This window comes from Homalodisca vitripennis, chromosome X (genome assembly GCF_021130785.1).
Source record: "Homalodisca vitripennis isolate AUS2020 chromosome X, UT_GWSS_2.1, whole genome shotgun sequence".
NCBI lineage: Eukaryota > Metazoa > Arthropoda > Insecta > Hemiptera > Cicadellidae > Homalodisca > Homalodisca vitripennis.
This window is the reverse complement of record NC_060215.1, coordinates 113,688,665-113,707,830: the sequence shown is the minus strand read 5'-3', so window position 1 is coordinate 113,707,830 and position 19,166 is coordinate 113,688,665. Positions and strand designations below refer to the sequence as shown.

The window sequence follows — 19,166 nt, the reverse complement described above, 5'->3', positions numbered from 1 at the left end:
CCGTCCACTATTGGTGCCACTGAAACCATTTGTTGTTTTAAAAAACCTGTGTGCTATCGACTCTACTCCGTTGTGCTGTTGTGAATTCTAGGCAATGTCGGCCAAAACGTAAATGTGTTTTGCTCTCTGATTATCTGGACAACACTTAAAAATTCTAGATTCAATTAAAAAAGAGGCGCAAGTGCTGTAAGCTTATGCTCGGGAGTTTTGGCATCGGGAATTCAACAACTAACTGACATCAAAAAGAAACAGAGAATCTATCACAGGAATTTGCGTGTGTACTAGACAGTCGGAAGGATGACAGCTTGCATTAGATAAACTGTGACAACAGAAGAAAATCAGGACTTGTACACTGCCCAGATTACACGTGGTTTATGCAGGTAAGAGGCCAAGGAGGCCGACCAATTTAAGTGGTCTTTTTGGTTAGCATTAGGAAAAAAGCATTGGAACATGAAACAACAAACTAGGGGGTGGTAACGATTTAAAAGCTTTCCACTGGTTTGGCTGAAGCGGTTTTAAATGTAGGCCATATGCATGGGATTCGAGAGATAGGACGGTACAGGGGGCAAATCTGTCAACTAACACTGATGCTGCTGAAAAGAGTCAAAACAAAACATTTTTTAAGTTGTTTGGTTGTAGACGAGGGATATAACGACCAGTAACGTCTAAAATGCAGACGAATACCCCTGGGTTATATAGGAAGAAAACTGCCAACCAAATCCGTTGTTTCTAAAACAGAAATGGCAAGCGTGCCTTGGATTTAAAGCCAGCAAGTCGCCGCATAACAGCTATTGGGGGTTATGCGGAAACAAACCACGGGGCGCACAGGGCCTACCTTTGCTTGCTCATTGGGAAAATCTATGAAATCCACGATGCCTTCAAAAGGATTAAAAAAAAACTTCCATGTTTATCTATAAAAACCAACAAAAAAAACTCGTTGGATAGGATACTAAAATATTTATTGGGTATACTGTGTAATTCATCCCACAGGTTAAAAAAACACCTTCCATATGGATTATATGGGGGATACTGGAAATGTGCTATTGGTAATTGATAAACGCGCTGACTCATCCCTCAAAACCTTTCACTTGAGAGAAAAGAATGGAAAGTTTAAGAGTGATTTTCTCTGTTGTCACGAATGCTACCTCAATCCTTCAATCCATTGACCAGGGAAGTGATTGAGGCCATTTCAAGCGTTAATACAGAAAAGCATTGCTTCGTTAGCTGTACCAATTGACCAGGAAGAAAATAAAACAACTCCTTGAAATCTAAAAAGATATTTAACTTTCAAGGATGCTGTTTAAATGGCTTCTGTAGGTTGAATAATGTCAAAAAGATACTACTCTAAAAAGCCTGTGGGGGGGGGGGGGTGGGGGGGGGGGGGGGTGGGGGGGGGGGGGGGTGGGGGGGGGGGGGGGTGGGGGGGGGGGGGGGTGGGGGGGGGGGGGGGTGGGGGATATCCAGCTAACGATATTTTTTTGTCTCAGGTAGAGTTGAGTGGAAGTGACAGTGAGTACATTACATTAAAGTACGGTGGAGCTATTTCTGAACTAAGAATTGTGTTCAGGCTAAAATTGGAAAAAATCCCCCTTCCTTAAGGGAGCGATTCATTTCACAATCAATCAATTCTGGATCCACATACACAATCTATCAGGAATACCGTTCACAAATTGAAATCATAAATTATTAGTTTTAAAAAGTGACAAAAATTTATTTAAAAACAAAATTTGTAACATAATCTGTGAATTAGTCTATGGGTGTCAAAAGCAAAGCAAAACTGCATTTACTATTATTGCAAATTAAAATGGCAAGAAGTGCAATGTGAGTTTGTATCAAAAAGTGCGAACAAAATTCAGATGTGTTGCACATTAAAAATAAAAAGTAAACAAACTAGGTTGCCTTACTCTCCAGCTCCTCCAGGCAGCTGCAATGATAATTTGGCTTCTTCTCCTTCTTAAAAAATCCTTTCTTTGCCTATAACCTCTCCAAATCTTTTGTATAAGAGTTGCTAAGTCTTCTAGTCTTTCTCTTCTAAATTCTTCTAATTCGAAAACCTGGACAGAAAATTGTATTTAGAAACAAAAATGAGTGTATTAATCTAATCCAAACTGTGTTATCTTTCAATAATCCTGGAGTCTGTGATGTTTTTTGTACCAAGTTACTATAAATATTAGAGTAAAATAATGTGAATCAATCAAATGTTATATATTAAGTTATCTTTAATTATTAATTGTCACATTTCTCTTTGTACAATACTTGTAACATTATCTCTTGGACCAAAATTATGGAATACTCTGCCAAATAATTGTATGCTCACTTGTGTACTAGATTCAAAAGACAAATTGGCTTTTACCTCTTGGATCATTCATTTTATAAAATAGCGGCTTTGCACGATTTTCGTATGCTTTACCTGTATATGAGCACTTCTGGTTCAAGTGAATTATATTTCCAATGCCGATGTAGAATTTGTCTTGTTGCCACGATCAGGAAAATCCGTCAAAAGTGTATGTTTATAGCCATTGTACATGTGCATGTACTTTATTATAAAGTGGTCTAAGACTTAAGCTTTACGTTCAACCAGAAACTTATTTTATAGACAAACATCATAACTTAGCACCTTCAAATAGTGTTTGGCTATTTGATATACGTAACTGTCTCATAATTGCAGTTTATAATGTGCAGGGACATTTAAAACTTTTGCCTGGTGGTCAGTTACATCATATAAACCTTCTCTTATAAACATACATAATTTCATAATAATCTGTCAAATAGTTAACGAATTTATAAAAGACATATACACAAACATTCATATATAAAGGACTTTTTGAAATTACTAATAGAGTAAAGAATTTTTTTAAACCTTAAGAAATTCTTTTATCGGTATTTTTTTAAATGTTTGAGTTTATAGATTTAACTTATTGCTTCTTTTAAAAAGTTTGGATGTTATACAAAATGCGTGCACTCACACACACACACACACACAAATTATACATGAATTTCATATGTATCATATTCATATTGAGATATTATTCCTGCTATTTCATATTTCTGCTATTGCTTTTATTACTATCATCTAGAATAACTAATCAATACTCAGGAATTCCAAAATAAAATCTTGTTTATTTGAATTTTTTTACTTTACCAATAACACTAAAACTGTACTGAGCCTGACATAGGATGACAGCTAAAATGAGGTTTGAATAAGAATATCCTTATACGCTTTTATTCCATTAAGCAAACCACATACCACATAACTGAAAACTATGTTTTTCTGCCACCATTAGACATATTTATAAAAGCAACAGTTATCTATTGTGAGTTAATCAACTGATCATACAGGTACAAAATATCTCACCTTTATTAAATTAAAGTGTTATCTAATACAGACCATGAATCTCAGAAATTTATTGCTGCTTTGTGTAAACAGAAGCATTATTGTCATTGTTCTTACATCTGGTATAGAATTTCTTACATATACTTATAGTACTAATGTTCATCTACACTTGAAAACCTGTTTTCTCTCATATGTGAGTCACAACATACCGATCTAGGACTCCTAACAAATATCTTGGTCCTTCCAAAGGCAAACTCGGCAGGGGGGATGGGAAGATCTCGCAGCAGATAGCTAACACCCTCGACTGCAGTGCCGAGCCAACAGGGCCAAGTCTGCAGTGAGAGCATCTTGTAGCGGGCCAGGAACTGAGAATAAGACAAGCGGAAACAGAAACCACACCGACGCACTCTCACTGTTTCCAGGAGCCTGCAATACAGAAGTGCATGATCAAAAGTGGAAATATGGCTTCAAAGAATATGTAGCTTAGAGGATAGTTTTTGTGCATATAAATTTGTTGTTTTCACACCAACAGTGCAGTTGTAACTGTAAAACCTGCAATGCAAAAAGATGAAATGCCATCTCATACTACAATATAACATCGAAAATACTACAAAAACATAAAAATGCACTGCACTTAACACTTAATATACTGTAAAAACAGAAAATCTTCCCAATAACCACTGTAGGTGGAGTACAATAAATACTGTACTCAATACAAATCTGGTGACTGTCTTCCTGAACACTACAAACCTTCTGGTACGCCCTGCACTTGTAACTCCATAAAACACCACAGTATCACACACGACGGACTCTATGTTAAACCTGTGCCAAAACTGTCAACACATTTTAGACATAAAAACATTGTTGCTACATGATACCAGAGCAACAGAGAGAGGGTCAATGGAATAGTGCTGGCTGTTCATATAGCAGTGGTGATGTGACCTGGTATGCAAATACAAAAAATATAAATAATAATAATAATAATCTTTATTTTCTTCAAAATTACATGCAATACAATATAATTTCTTATGCCATATGAATACAACATGCACACAATAGGGTAAAGCTGAGAAATAAAGATATAATCTCCCAGGCATGCCTGATTGGAGAATTTTACACACTTTCAATTAACTGAAAAAAAATATAGCAGCAACTCAAGCAAATACAATAAACATTCAATATATTATACAAGTTTACAATCACCAATTGAAATCATAATTACTTTCCGCTTAGCTAGAAATACTATAAATAATTTTCAGATAATTTATAAGAGCCTATATATACAATTACACAAGTCAAAAAATACAATTACAAAATTAATATAACTAAGGAGAGTAAGCATAAATAAATGTTTGTCTTTGCATAAATAAATACATTTTCCATAAAAATAGATGAGGAGGATAAACAAATAAAACTTTCATTACGTAACCATTTAAGTATCAAACTTAAATAATATTGGTTCAATATCTACAAATGATAGAAGCCATTTTTTAAGATGTTTTAAAAATACATTTAACGAATTTTCATTTCTGATTGTTTGTGGTAACAGATTGAACATTCTTGGTGCCATATAGAAAAATGTCTTTGTAAAAAAGGTATTAAAAGGTTTTGGTACTAATAAATCGTTTGCGTTTCGTAGCTTTAATTTATATTCATTTGTAGGCTTATAGTTTTGGCTTCTCATAAAGAAAATTTTTAGGACTTTAAATAAAAACAGGTATCTTAAAGGTAGTATATTCAAGCATAAAAACAATGGATATGATGATTCAGTTTTTCGTTTTATTCATAATTAATTCTTATAAAGTGCTTCTGCGTAGTAATTAAAAGTTTCTAAATTTGAAGATGTAACGTCCCTCCCCAACACGAAATTGCATATTCCAGTCTACTGTTAACTAGGGAAAAATATAACAATTCTTAAGAGCTTTTTATCACAAACATTTTTCAAAAAATAGAATATTCTTATGACATTATTAAGTTTTTGTTTTAATTTTGATATATGAGTTTTCCAACTTAAATTCCTATCCAGCCATAACCCCAAATACTTCAGGGATTCTTCCTCTAAAACTAAACTACAATCTTTATTACATTGAACATTACTGATTAATACAATCTAGACATTTGTAAATAATTTTATTTGAAAAATGTGCCCGTCCTTTTAAAGAAAAATTTATATATTTAGTTTTTTTGTGGGCTTAAAATCAATATTATTAACAGCAAACCACCACCTCAATTTTCTTTAAATCTAAATTTATTTTTTCCCTCGATCTCTTCCCATGAATTCTCAACGTAGCACAAAGCGGTATCATCAGCAAATGCAGTCACTCTACCACAAAAATTGCCGTTACACAAATCGTTTACATAAATCAAAAACAAGGCTGTGCCCAAAACTGACCCTTGGGGTACTCCATAATTAATTTCACCTAATTGACTTATACTGTCACTGACTTTAACACACTGCTTCCTCCCCGACAAATAACTATTGAACCATCTGTATGCAGTTCCTCGTATTCCGCAATCATATAATTTATTTAAGAGAATTTCATGGTCCACTGTGTCGAACGCTTTTGTAATGTCCTAGAAATAGTCCTGAAACTTTTTTTCCCATTGTTGATCCCATTGCCCACTTTAATCCATGAATTCAAGCAAAGCCATTTCAGTACCCATACCTTGTCTGAATCCATACTGATTTATACTAAAAAATTTGGTATTTTGGAGAAAGTTTAATAATTTTTTGTTTCATAATTTTTTCAAATATTTTTGCAAAAGAGGATAGTAAAGATATTGGTCTGTATTGCTATGAGAGGTTCTAGAATCGTTTTTAAAAAATTGGTATAACTAGAGCTTCTTTTAATTTGTCTGGAAAATGCCCCCGATTTTCAAGGCTAAGATTTATTATAAAAAGTAGAACATTAGCAATATTATTGCACATTTCTCTAATCAGTGAGGTGCCAATACCATCAAGGCCTGCAGCGGTACCAATCTTCAAAGAAACAACTGCTATCCTGAGATCATCTAAGGTTGCAGGGGTTAAGAACATTGATTTGGTGCTACATTGTTTCTTAAAGCAATTCTTAATATCATTATAGTCATTATTATTTGGTTTCTTAATTGATTTACTTAGTTCACCAGCAATGGATAAAAAGTAATTGTTAAATTCATTCGCCACTATTTCAGAGTCATTAATTATATTACCATTTACATTTAAATTTATGGCAGAATTATTGCATTTTTGTCTGGCCCGTAAATATCTTTAACAATACTCCATGTTTTTTTTAGGATTACCATTAAATTTATTTAATAGTTCCGAATAGTAGTTATTTTTTAGAACACGTATATCATTTTGCAGCTTGTTTTCTAAATTCCCTAAATTGTTTCTGTTTTTCCTCGTCATTAGGATATATTTCTTAAGTTTGTTTTAAACAGATTGTTTCTAATTTTAATACGCCTACAGGTAGCTGAATTAATCCATGGCTTAAGTTTAACGACGTTTGGATTTTTTAATTGTTATGACACTCTTTGAATCTGCAATTATGGAATTTAATTTATTGTGAAACGCGTCAAAGGCCAACGATGCATTAATCTGCTGATAAACGTCACTCCAATCCACCAACTCTAAACTATTTGTCAGCTGATCCTTATCGATGCGATAAGACAGCTGTGTCACCTTGACCGAATCACACGGCAAGGGCATATTTTTTAAACCCTTCCCACAGCGCAGACGTTGGATTCCAATGATAGACTTTGACCGAAACGCCAAAGACGATTACATCTTAAATTATACATTGTGTCTCTAGGAAAGTTTGTTAGTTCACAAAAAGCTTTCGGAATGGCAGGTGACACTCTGTGCTTATTGCAGTTGACTAGGAAATATTTTTAGACAACCTAGATACCACAGCAGAGGGAGGGGGGCTCACTTTGTCTTGCTGAGTTCACCTCCTACAGAACCATAACCAATTATCCATTGTCTGTCCAGATGATAAGATACGATGATAGACTTTATCTACGAAATCTTAGACAAGAAAATGCTGTAATAATTAGTAGTTTATATAATTTTTCAGTTTTCTTAGATTATACTGTGAATTTAAATTTTTATCAAATCAACAGTATGGTAAATAGTTATATTATGATTTGTATAAATAAAAATGCTAATTTAAACTAAAATCCCCTGCTTTATATTTTTTTGTATTTACCTCTTATAGCATATTTATAGTAAAATTTTGAACTTAATATATTTTATAGATGTCTTGAAGGGTTTAAGCTGAGATGGAAAATTTTCTTAGCAAAAAGGCTAAAAGCTCTTTAGACTTTTTAGCAAAAATGTTTGTCTTGCAGCACTTATTAATAGTATTGGTATTCCGTGAAGATTACAATAACATTTATTGAAAAACAGTCTGCAGTCTTCAGAACCAATATTTACATTGATAAATATACTGTTCTTAAAATATTTAAAAACTCAATAACCAAACGATTTTTGTAAAAAGGTTTTTCTAAAAGCAGTATTGTTAGAAAACAACATTTTTTTTATTTGCTGTAAAAATATACAAAAAACAAAGTCTTCTCTCAGGTTAAAATACAAAATAAAATTAAATAGTATGGTTATGTTTTATAAAACTTACTTTTAACATCAGTTTATTAAGAAAAAAAAACTATTTAGACCCTACAGACATCATTCAATCTGTACCCTTCTTTGTTTTATAAATGCTAATGTTAATTCTCAATGAAGTGGACCTTCCTATTAGTACCTTCAATAGACATCATTAAAAAATTACTTAGATTGGTTATGCAAAACCTTTTACAAAAGTCTGACATTTCAAAATAATTGTAAACTATTTTAACTTTTATTCTCAGCCAGGTTCGGTTAAATAAAATCGGCATTGGTTACATTATTCAGCTTATAGTCATTATTTTTGTTTAAAAGTAATTTATTTTTGTAAATATAATTTAAAAACTATAGTTTTAACACCATTTTAAACTTAATTAAACAGATTTTGGTTCATTTTCCGCGGCTTGCATCTGCTCGGAACACCGCAAATTGTCGAGGGTGATGTTGCAGCGGTCATGCATGGTACACTCAGGTTATTAAGTGCAAGAGGAGGCCGTAGTAATTAAATATTGTTTTAATATATTGGAACATTTACCAACAGCTTTTCATATGAGCATTAGGCCTCCAATGACAGGTTTAACAATGAATAATTTAACTTTCAAAATTGCAATTTAGTGGTTAAAGCACCAAAACCAGCACCTTTTTCCATTGTTACAAACACAAAACTTGATTTTTGTTTATAAAATAATTTGCTTTAAACGTCTAGGGCGTTAGAAATAAACAAGCTTAAGTTTAATGTAACTCCCATAAATTTAAGCTCTATTAGTTAGTTTGTGGTTAACGTTGAAACTCGGGTATCTATTCTTTTTGACCCGAGTCATAACAACATTGCAGTTATTACCTGTAAAGCCCACAGTACCAAAAAAATGAATGCCATTTTGTACTATAATACAGCATAGAAAATACTATAAAAACATACACTGTATACATATAGAGATAAAACTTATGTTAGTAGTGGTCCCACATGCACTACTAAAGATCATTAGAATGTATCAACTTCTTCACTGTAAGTACCACTGGCATCCTTCACAAAAACATTAGGATTAATTCGTTATGAAAAAGTTATTATTTTCCACATTTCTTGAATATTGTTGAAAACCAATTGTAATGTGAGAGCGCTATCAATTATTACACACCAGAAAAGCATGAGACCTGATGCCAGGCCACGACAAATCAATATCTGAAAACGTATGTTGAGTTGAAAACTGTTGAAGCTTTGCATACAGGAAGCGTACTGCATATCCAATTTGGACATTCTCGTGGCATGATGTACGAGGTCCAATCAAAAAAGTATCCGACCTCGTCGTGTATCGCGGCTTTCTGCTGCCAATAATGAGATAAGATTTGTTGCGACAATAGTTCCTACTATGATAGGAAAAGGTACAAAGTCTTATCTTGATCCCCCGACTGGTTCGCCGGAGACGGGTCAGTATGTACTGATAAGTCAAGTGCGCGTATTCGGTTTCTCTAACTGTGAAGATGACGAAAGTGGAAAAGTTATTGCATTATTGCATTTAAATTATTGAGTGAAACTCGGAGAAAAACAAAGTGAGACCATTCGGAAAATTCAGCTAGCATTCGAAAAATGAGGCAATGAGTGTTACGCAGATTAAAGAGTGGTATAAACCGTTTCAAAAGTGGTCGAACCTTGGCAGAAAGTGACGCGCGTTCGGGCCCGACCAAAAACAAGTCGAACTCCGGAAATCATCGAGAAAGCAAAAGTTTTGATCTGTGAAAATCGTCGAATGACTGTAGGAGGAAGTAAGTACTGAGTTAGATGTCAGTTTCGGATCAGCTGAAGCAATTTTAACGGGTGACTTGGGATTGCGCCCGGGTAGCCGCAAAATTTGTGCCAAAATTGCTGACAGACGAGCAGAAGCAACAGCGATTGGATGTTGCCGAGGACATGCTGCAATGTGAGGATGATGCGGACTTTTTGACATCGAGATAATAGTCTCCCCAGGATCCTCGGCCAAAAAAAGCAAGGCAAGTTCGAAGCAATGTCAAAGTGATGCTTACTGTTTTTTTCGACCACCGTAGAGTTGTGCACCATGAATATGCCCCTGAGGGTCAAACTGTGAATGCACAGTACTATTTAAGTGTACAACGTCGTCTCCGAGATGCGATTCGCCGCAAAAGACCTGACTTGTGGGCGTCTCAAAATTGGCGGCTACACCACGACAATGCGCCAGCTCATTTTTCCCAGCTCATTCAAACTTTTTTTGGCGAAACACGGCACTCCGCAAGTTCCTCAGCCTCCGTCCTCTCCAGATATGGCTCCATGCGATTTTTGGCTCTTCCCCCACCTCATAAAAACCATTGAAAGGCACCAGATTTGAAAGTTAAGAAGCAATTATGAAAAAAACGACAGCTGATTCTCATGGCGATGCCAAAAAGTGATTTTCAAGACTGCTTCCAGAAGTGGAAACGTCGCTGGAATCGTTGTGTTGCTTCTCAGGGTGCTTATATTGAAGAAAATTAACGCGCAGCTTTTTTCAGGTAACTTCAGTTTTTAACGTTACAACCAAAAGGTAGGATACTTTTTGATTGGACCTCGTATGTCTGGATTTGAGGAAACAGTTTCTCAAGATCATAAATATTGACCTATTCTAGAACATAACATGTATAGTTTATATAGTATGAGGCACATACTCGAGGGAGGTTCAAATAGCCAGAAGGATTTTTTTTCAACTGTGTAGCTTGATTCCTCCCCTCTGCAATGAGATTGGTTTGAGGTTGGTATGTTGAGAACTGTCTTTACGACAAAATGTCAATCTAATCTCCTGCCAAGGACAATACGCGGTTTCATCCGTTATCTCATTTGAAATGGAAAAACTCCGGTTGAGGTGTATAATGAGGTGAAAACTTTAAAATTCCAATTCTTTATTGATATCTCTGAAAGTACAGTTTCTACGATTGATGGTTATTTAACCCAACAGCTGACATGAAAAGAATATTCGTCACAAAGTAGGCATTAAATTTTTTAGACATTTAAGGTCATATAATATATTTGGTACAAAGCTTATATATTTGGCAGAGCATTAATTACAGTACCAATTCATTGTTCTTACTTCGATTATCATACACATCGAACATCGTTCTCAACCAACAGCTGACAAGAACGTAATACGCATCAGCCATGTTGTTGTTGTGAAACTGTAACCAAGTGGCAGGTTTTGTGTATGAATCTAATAGTATTTGTGGAATACTGTATTTTATAGTGTTTGAGTGTTCTTATTTAGCTTTCTTAGGTTATAATTTTTGTTGAAGTTTATGGGTGAAATCTCTAGAGACCGATCATGTGATCTTAGAAAACTTGTTTTTAAATCATCCTATTCACAGTGATGAGGAAGTTTATTCTGGTATTATGGTAAAAACCTGACAGACCATGTAGCAAATGTGATTTCCTGGTATGTGTCCTCTCACAATTCTGTGAGTCAGACAGAGAAGTTGTTCTAGGTGTTACCCTTGGCCCTGCTCATGATCTTGCAAAAATCTCTCCAACATGTACTGTCACTTGTGTGCCGTATGTGAGCGTAAAAACTTGAAAAAGAAAACCATTTCTTTTGCCCTGAATGTAATGTGGAGTCCACTCTAAGTCCTACCATCTGCTCAAACACTATGCCAGACCAGTTTAACAGGGAGGTCGCAAACGCAGGGTGGAATCCAGTTATATTCAATCATAACATAAAATTATGTTTACACATGAAAGATATTATTTATTTAGAGATTATTTTTAGAGATCAACCTATTTTCAAAAAACCAGTAACAGCACATGCTTTTTCATGCAAAGCCATGTAACAAATAAGATTTGAGATAAAAGTTAGGATGACTATATATTTTTTGGAGTTAGCACAAAATTTAGAAAAAGTTATACATTTACAGTTCTGATCTAAAACTTATTGCTAAGCAGTTGTCCAAAAAAATATTTAAAAAATGAATTTCAAAAAAATCGTTTTTTATAAATTTTATTTAAAAATATTATTTAAAAATATTATTTATATAGAAACTAACAATATGTTATTGTTATTATACAATTCTCCAAATACTTGTGAATAAATTGTGACATATAATTGGACTGACGGTTATAAAATGGGATACATTACAAAAACATCTGTGTGGCTGTTGAAATAGAGGCACCAGTACAAGTGATACCATTGCCAGGTCTAGGTAATACACTTCAGTAACTATTGCCAGTGTCCGTATGGCTGCAACCTCACACAATACCCATACAGCAAGACGTCCACCTGGCTGGGTTTCCGTTAACTGACACAGCTGACATCAGGCATACACTAATTAGCAAGCCAATGGTATGTGTGTGGTTGTAACACAATTAGGAAGGCTGTCATCAGTTGATTAATTGTTCAGATTTATTGTGTATCTGCAGTGAACCTGTCATTCATTAGTCCTTCAGACCGTTATCAAAACATGAAGTTGTTTTGGTCAGTTTGACCCCTGCTTCTACACCATAATTTTTGCCTGTTTGTTCCAGGCCCTTCTTACCAAGCACTTCCAAAGTGACTGATGCTAGACTTTGGTTTTTAGGAAGCAATATTGTTTTCTGACAAGTGTTCGTCTCTAACAGAATGTTCTTGTATGCAGGCCAATTGTTTGAAACTGGAAATTAGTAATGAAAGCAGCCAGGATTTTGTATCTACAGAAGACATTGAGCTCTGTTGTCAACTGCAATGGAAATAGGTTGGACATAATAGTTCATTCTTAAGGTGCATGAATAATACTCATCTCTAAGTAGATTAAAGATACCATCCCTTCTAGTTTACTAGATGTGACCAAATCTAAAATGCCTTTTCACGAGTTATGTGTCTATCAACGCTTACCTACTTTTCATAATTAAAACATTCAACATTCATTATTTCTGGTTTGTATTTTATAAAATTAGATTGACATATTCTTGGATCAGAAAATTGGTTATGATATTCTCAGAGAGTAAAAGAATGTACCAAGCAATAGTCACTTAGCGAATGATAGCAAAGTCACACTTTAACTGGTGTGGAGATTGAACAAGAATGAGTTGGATGGCAATGCACACTCTCCCAACTGCTACATTAACCCTCACATTTAGAGACTTTTAATATGTTCATCAGGTTATGTTACGGATCAATTCCCAAAAATTCATTAGTTGTATTGGATATTTTGGTTAATTTAACTGGACTAAAAATAAAATTACAGTATTAATAAGTTTTTATGTGTAGTATAAAATACTGAGTTACTTACCCCAAGTATCTAACCTGATGTTGGACCAAAGCCATCTCAAATATCCTCGGTTGCTTGAGCTCATTGGGTTTGATACAGCGGACGTAGTGTGGTTGCTTGGTGGTCAGATTGCGAATCAGACCTTGAATAGCAATCTTGAACTGTGTCCCTGTTGTTACTGGTCTTTTCACACAAGCCCTCTTTGGGTTACCTGATAACAAACGATTGTTCTGGAGTCATTGCAACAATCTCATGTTTACAGAAAAGACTTATATATAGTACTGACTATAAAATAAATTAATTCTTAGCAAAAGCAAAACCAATACATCAACATTTTAGTGGGAAAAAAGCACAAATACCAACTATACCCAATGTGTTGGAAGAAAAATCATCGAGCTGCATGGTATTATGATAAAGCCTACTGTTCTTAGAGGAAAGAAGCATTGATTGGAGTAGTGATCTAATTGCAGCAGACTATTCACTACTATTCACTTTTAGAATCACACCTTAGATACAACCTGTCAGCCTGAGGAGAAACCATTGAAGGCAGCCTACAACAGATCCTTAAGCTCCAGAAAAGTCATGACAGTGTTAGCAGATCTAGACAGCTTCAGCGAGTCACTGGTCTTTCAGAATATTGAAAGTCATTGCACTCTATTTACTGGCTGTTGTGCTGCACATTGATGAGATGGAACTACCGACAGGAAGCCGTGTGCATACACACAATACACCATACACCATACAGGATACATCAGGCATGTCCTGATAAATCCTTCTCCCGTCAAAGATGAAATCTTTAGTTAAATCTCTGCATGAGAATGAACCATACTACATTGGGCCCAAACTCCATAATTTTCTTCTAGAATGTTTGAGTACATTGTGGTGTACATATCTGAATCCAATATAAATAGTCAGCTATCTAAAATATATTTGTTAAGATAGGAATGTTGATTGTCAATCTGGCCGTTGGCGGTTACATGTATGTGACGTCATATGAGACCATACTTGTTGAAATAAATCCTATTGGCTACTGAGGTCACGCCAATTCTCCCCGCCAACGTTCCTTACCGTTCCAGCAGCGAGTGCTCTCTCTCAGTCCAGTTTTACCCACGGTTCGTGAAACCCGCGTCCTCCCGACCAAGATGTAGTCTAATAGTTTCCCTTAATTGGTGTAATTTTATTACCCAGTTTTATTACCACCGGCCACGAACATCACAAATGGCGACGAGGATTTGTGGAAATTAGTGTGAAATTTCGAGTGTACATCGCCGCTGGACATCAACAGTGAACACCACGTGCGCGAACAACACGAGGACAGTTTTGATCGAGTGAACATCATAAAATGGCGAGTGAACATCACGAAGATTAACAGTACAAATTTTCTTTAGTTTCAAACCAATTAGTGTGGGAGGAAGTGTAGTGTGCAACCAAATTATTTTAGCTACTAGTTGATGTGGCAAGTACAATTAGACGAACTACCGTTTCCTGTAACTAATATAATGGTGCAAATAGGCGTTATCGGGGAATATGACGGGTCAGTTGAAACCTGGGCGTCATACATTGAACGTTTTGAGCTGTATGTGGACTGTAATAGCATTGACGCGGGTAAAAAGGTCAGTACGCTTTTAACTGTGATAGGAGTAAAAACGTATAGTTTGTTGAGAGACCTGTGCACTCCTAATAAACCGTCGGAAAAGACATTTAATGAACTGGTGCAACTTGTGCAAAAAAATTTATTCCCGACTCCTAGCTTCATCGCGGAGCGATATCGTTTTAGTAAGCGAGTACAGTTGGAAGGCGAGTCGGTTGCCGAGTATATTGCAAATTTGAAAAAAATGACAACCCATTGTGACTTTGGCGCGTCGCTAAATGATTACTTGAGAGACAGACTGGTGAGTGGCATCAGAAGTGAAAGTGCCAAACAAAAACTTTTATCGGAAGCCTCGTTAACGTTCGAGCAAGCGACCAAAATAGTGCTTTCAATGGAGCAAGCAGAAAAATCGGCGGCAGCTCTATCAGTCGGAAGACCCGAGCGGATCCATCAGTTGAGCAGCGTGGTGGCCAGGAGGGGGTGATTCGGCAATGGCGCACCGCATTCCCAGACAGCACGGAGCGACAACGCTGGAGCGGCCTGGAGGGGAGCAGGGGGGACAGCCAAGGTCAGCGGCGGCATGTCATCTGGGCCTGCTGGATGGCAGCGGCGATCTCCGCCAGGTGGCAGTGGCAGTGCGCAATGTTTATGTTGTGGCCTCACAGGGCATTTCCGTTCACAGTACAGGTTATTAGGTGTGAAGTGTCATTTCTGTGGTAAACAAAACCACATAGCAAAAGTGTGTCGTTCTAAGTTAGCTGGTCGGCAAGGTACAAATGTAAATAGAGATAAGACTAATTTTAGAGATAGTAAAAGCACTGGGAATTCCAAAAATTATCGCAAACATAACTACCTAGAAGGTGTTGATGACAGTAATCAGGTGTCAGGGGACACTGAGCAATTTGTGGATGATGTAGCCAATTTATTTAGAATGAATGAAAAGGTGACTGACAGGGTCAAGGTAGACCCAATTCTGCTTGATTTAATTGTTAATGGTAAAAGCTTAACGTTTGAGGTTGATACAGGGGCTTCTGTGAGTGTTTGCAGTGAGGTATATTACAATTCTCATTTCCAGATGTGTAAATTAGAACCTAGTGAGTTGACACTCAGCTCTTATACGGATCAACCTATCACACCTGTAGGCAAGATCAAAGTTGAAGTTAATTATAACAAAGTAAACAAAGTAATGGACTTGTATGTCATCAAGTCTGGTGCTCATCCACTTATAGGTTGGGAATGGTTAAGTGCTCTAGGGGTTGAAATTTCGTTTAAAAATAATGACAGGTTATTTGAGATAAGTAAAACCGATGCCGATAGTTGTCTTGAACTTAAGAACAAGTTGTTCAAACAATTTCCTAAGGTATTCAGTGACGAGATAGGTTGTTTTTAAGGCGAGCCTGTAAAGTTAACAGTAAAAGAAAACACGGTTCCTAAATATTTCAAACCTAGGCCAATACCTTTTTCCCTGAAAGCCAAGGTTGAAAACGAACTAGCTAGGCTAGTAGATGAGAAAGTGTTAATACCTGTAAGTAGCTCAGATTGGGGTACGCCCATAGTTCCTGTATTAAAGAAATGTGGTTCAGTCAGGATTTGCGGTGATTTTAAAGTAACCTTGAACCCTTGTTTAGAAGTAGAAAAATTTCCGTTACCAAGAATAGATGAGTTGTTCGCAAACCTGCAAAAGGGCGAGAAGTTTAGTAAGATCGATTTGTGTCAAGCATATACCCAATTAGAGTTAGATCCAGAGTCTCAGAAACTGTGTACCATAAGTACACACAAAGGTTTATTTTGTTATTCCCGTGTCCCTTTTGGCATAACTTCAGCAAGTGCTATTTTTCAAAAGAAAATAGAGCAGACTCTCCAGGGTATAGATCAAATTGCAGTATTTTTAGATGATATTCTAATAACTGATATTCTAATCCGTGAGAACAGAAACGTCTGACGATGATGATGATGATGATTCTAATAACTGCTGAAAATGATAAGGCTCATTATGAGAAGTTAAGAGAAGTGTGTAAGAGGTTGAATGAGAAAGGCTTAACTGTCAAAAAGAGTAAATGTACTTTCTTTGCTGACCAAGTAGAGTATTTGGGGTTTGTCATTGACAAACACGGTTTTGCACACCGATCCCAAGAAAGTAGAAGCAATCAAGAACGCACCTATCCCAAAGAATGTCACAGAAATTAAATCGCTAATTGGGCTAATTAACTATTATTCTAAATTTCTTCCAAATTTGTCAAGCATTTTAAGCCCATTGTACAATTTATTAAAGAAAGACGTTCCATTTGATTTCAACAGGCAATGTGTTCAGGCATTTGATAGAGTAAAAGAACTGCTAAGTAATGAGACTATCTTAGCGCACTATGACGGCAAACTTCCGTTGAAGCTGGCGGTAGACGCGAGTTCTTTTGGACTAGGTGCGGTCCTGAGTGTTGTCACACCAGAAGGTATTGAAAAACCAATTAGCATACCAGTCTAGAACGCTAACTAATGCTGAAAAGAACTACTCCCAGATCGATTGAGAGGCTCTAGCAATTGTCTGGGGCGTGAAGAAATTTAACCAATATCTGTATGGTAGGGAATTTACTTTATGTACGGACCAAAAACCGCTTCTATCAATATTTGGTCCTCATAAGGGTTTGTCAGTGTTTAGCGCCAGCAGGTTGCAGCGGTATAGTTTATTTTTGTCAGGGTACAAGTTTAATATAGAATATATAAAATCAGCTGATCACGGTAATGCCGACACGTTCAGCAGGCTACCACTGACAATGAAAGAGCCGGAAGTGAGCGACGATGACCACTGGAAGGGCAGTTATTTGCATTGTCTTTTGGAAAGCTCTGTGTCTTTAACTTTTGAAAATGTACAAGCAGAAACGCTAAAAGATCCAATTTTATGCAAAGTTATTGGTTATGTAAGGCACGGGTGGCCCAATAGCATCCCTGGGGATGACAAGGAGTTGTTGCCATATTTTGCAAGGAGGGAGGAGGTGTCTATAGTAAATAATATATTGGTTTGGGGTTACAAAGTTGTCGTGCCTAGCAAAATGAGAAAATATGTGCTGGACGAGCTTCACTCATCCCACATGGGTATAGTCAAAATGAAATCGATAGCTCGTAGTTATGTTTGGTGGCCTAATATTGATGATCAAATTGTGTCCTTGGCAAATAATTGTTCTTCCTGTTTAATGGAGAGAAATAACCCTAGCAAGTGTCAGCTGCATACGTGGCATTATCCCTCAAGTCCATGGCAAAGGCTTCACATGGATTATTTAGGTCCGATTAATGGAAAAATGTATCTATTAATTGTTGATGCGCACAGCAAGTGGCTGGAAGTGTTTCCTGTAGCTTCCACTTCAGCCAATGTAGCCATAAATCATTTAAGAGATTTGTTCAGTAGGTTTGGCCTGCCAGAGACTGTCCACAGTGACAATGGTCCACCATTTTCCTCATTTGAATTTCATAATTTTATGTCAAACAATGGTATCAGACATACTTTGAGTCCTCCATACCATCCCATGAGTAACGGTTTGGCAGAGAACTCTGTCAAATATGCTAAGAATAAGATCAAATGTGCTTTACGTGATAAGAAAGATGTAAATATAGCTTTAAGTAGAATATTGTTTGATTATCGAAATGCTGTTCATGCTACCACCAATGAGACCCCAGCAAAGTTGATGTTTAATAGGCAATTAAGGACTAGGTTAGATTTATTAAGGCCTAACCTGTCAATGACAGTTAGTAAAAGACAAGACAAGCAAAAGGAGTATTTCTCTGGAACTAAAATTAGACTATTTTATCCTGGTCAAAATGTAATTGTTAGGGACTATCGCACCCGCAACAAATGGGTTAGTGCTACGGTAATTAAGCAGATCAGCAATGTTATATACGAAGTTGAATTGACGTCTGGCATTGTGTTCAGACGGCATATTGATCAGATTGTAGCCGTGCAGGGAGAGCCAGCTGATGTAAACAAACAGGTAGAATCAGCTGACGCTTTCGATGACAGTTCCTTTTTCCCCCCCGGTCATGACGCCGGTGGTGGGGCGAGAGCCAATAGCAGTGAGTCCCCACTCTCCGCCGAGCGGCCGTGTGGCTCGCTCCCCTCCCCTCTCAGTGTCGTGCCGTTCTAACGGTAAACAAACAGCTGATCGTGGCAACACGTCACCGGCTGCGACGGCAGCTGTCATGCCGCGCCAGCTGTTCCCAAACAACAACAATGATAGACGCTATCCTGTGCGGGTTATAAATCCTGTGGATAGGCTGAACTTGTAAATTATATTGTTTTGTTCTATTTTAGTTGGTTTCATTATGTTGTTTTATTTGTCCTAGTTGTGATAAACAAAGCGTTCATACCATTTTGCTTTATTGTAATTTAAGGAAAATTTATTGATGTTACTGTATTAATGTGTTAATTGAATTTCAAC

The 19,166-nt window shown here is 36.5% G+C and overlaps 1 protein-coding gene across 1 annotated transcript in view; it reads right to left on the bottom strand.

Annotated features, from left to right (window-relative positions):
* Window positions 1-1,464: 1,464 nt before the first annotated feature.
* The window catches only part of LOC124369572 (unconventional myosin-Ib-like), a 94,791-nt gene continuing 77,089 nt past the window's right edge, over window positions 1,465-19,166 (bottom strand). Inside the window, 3 exon segments of the mRNA XM_046827600.1 lie at window positions 1,465-2,054; window positions 3,544-3,760; window positions 13,173-13,362. Of these exon segments, the coding sequence (XP_046683556.1) occupies window positions 1,869-2,054; window positions 3,544-3,760; window positions 13,173-13,362 (593 nt within the window). The 3' untranslated portion in view covers window positions 1,465-1,868.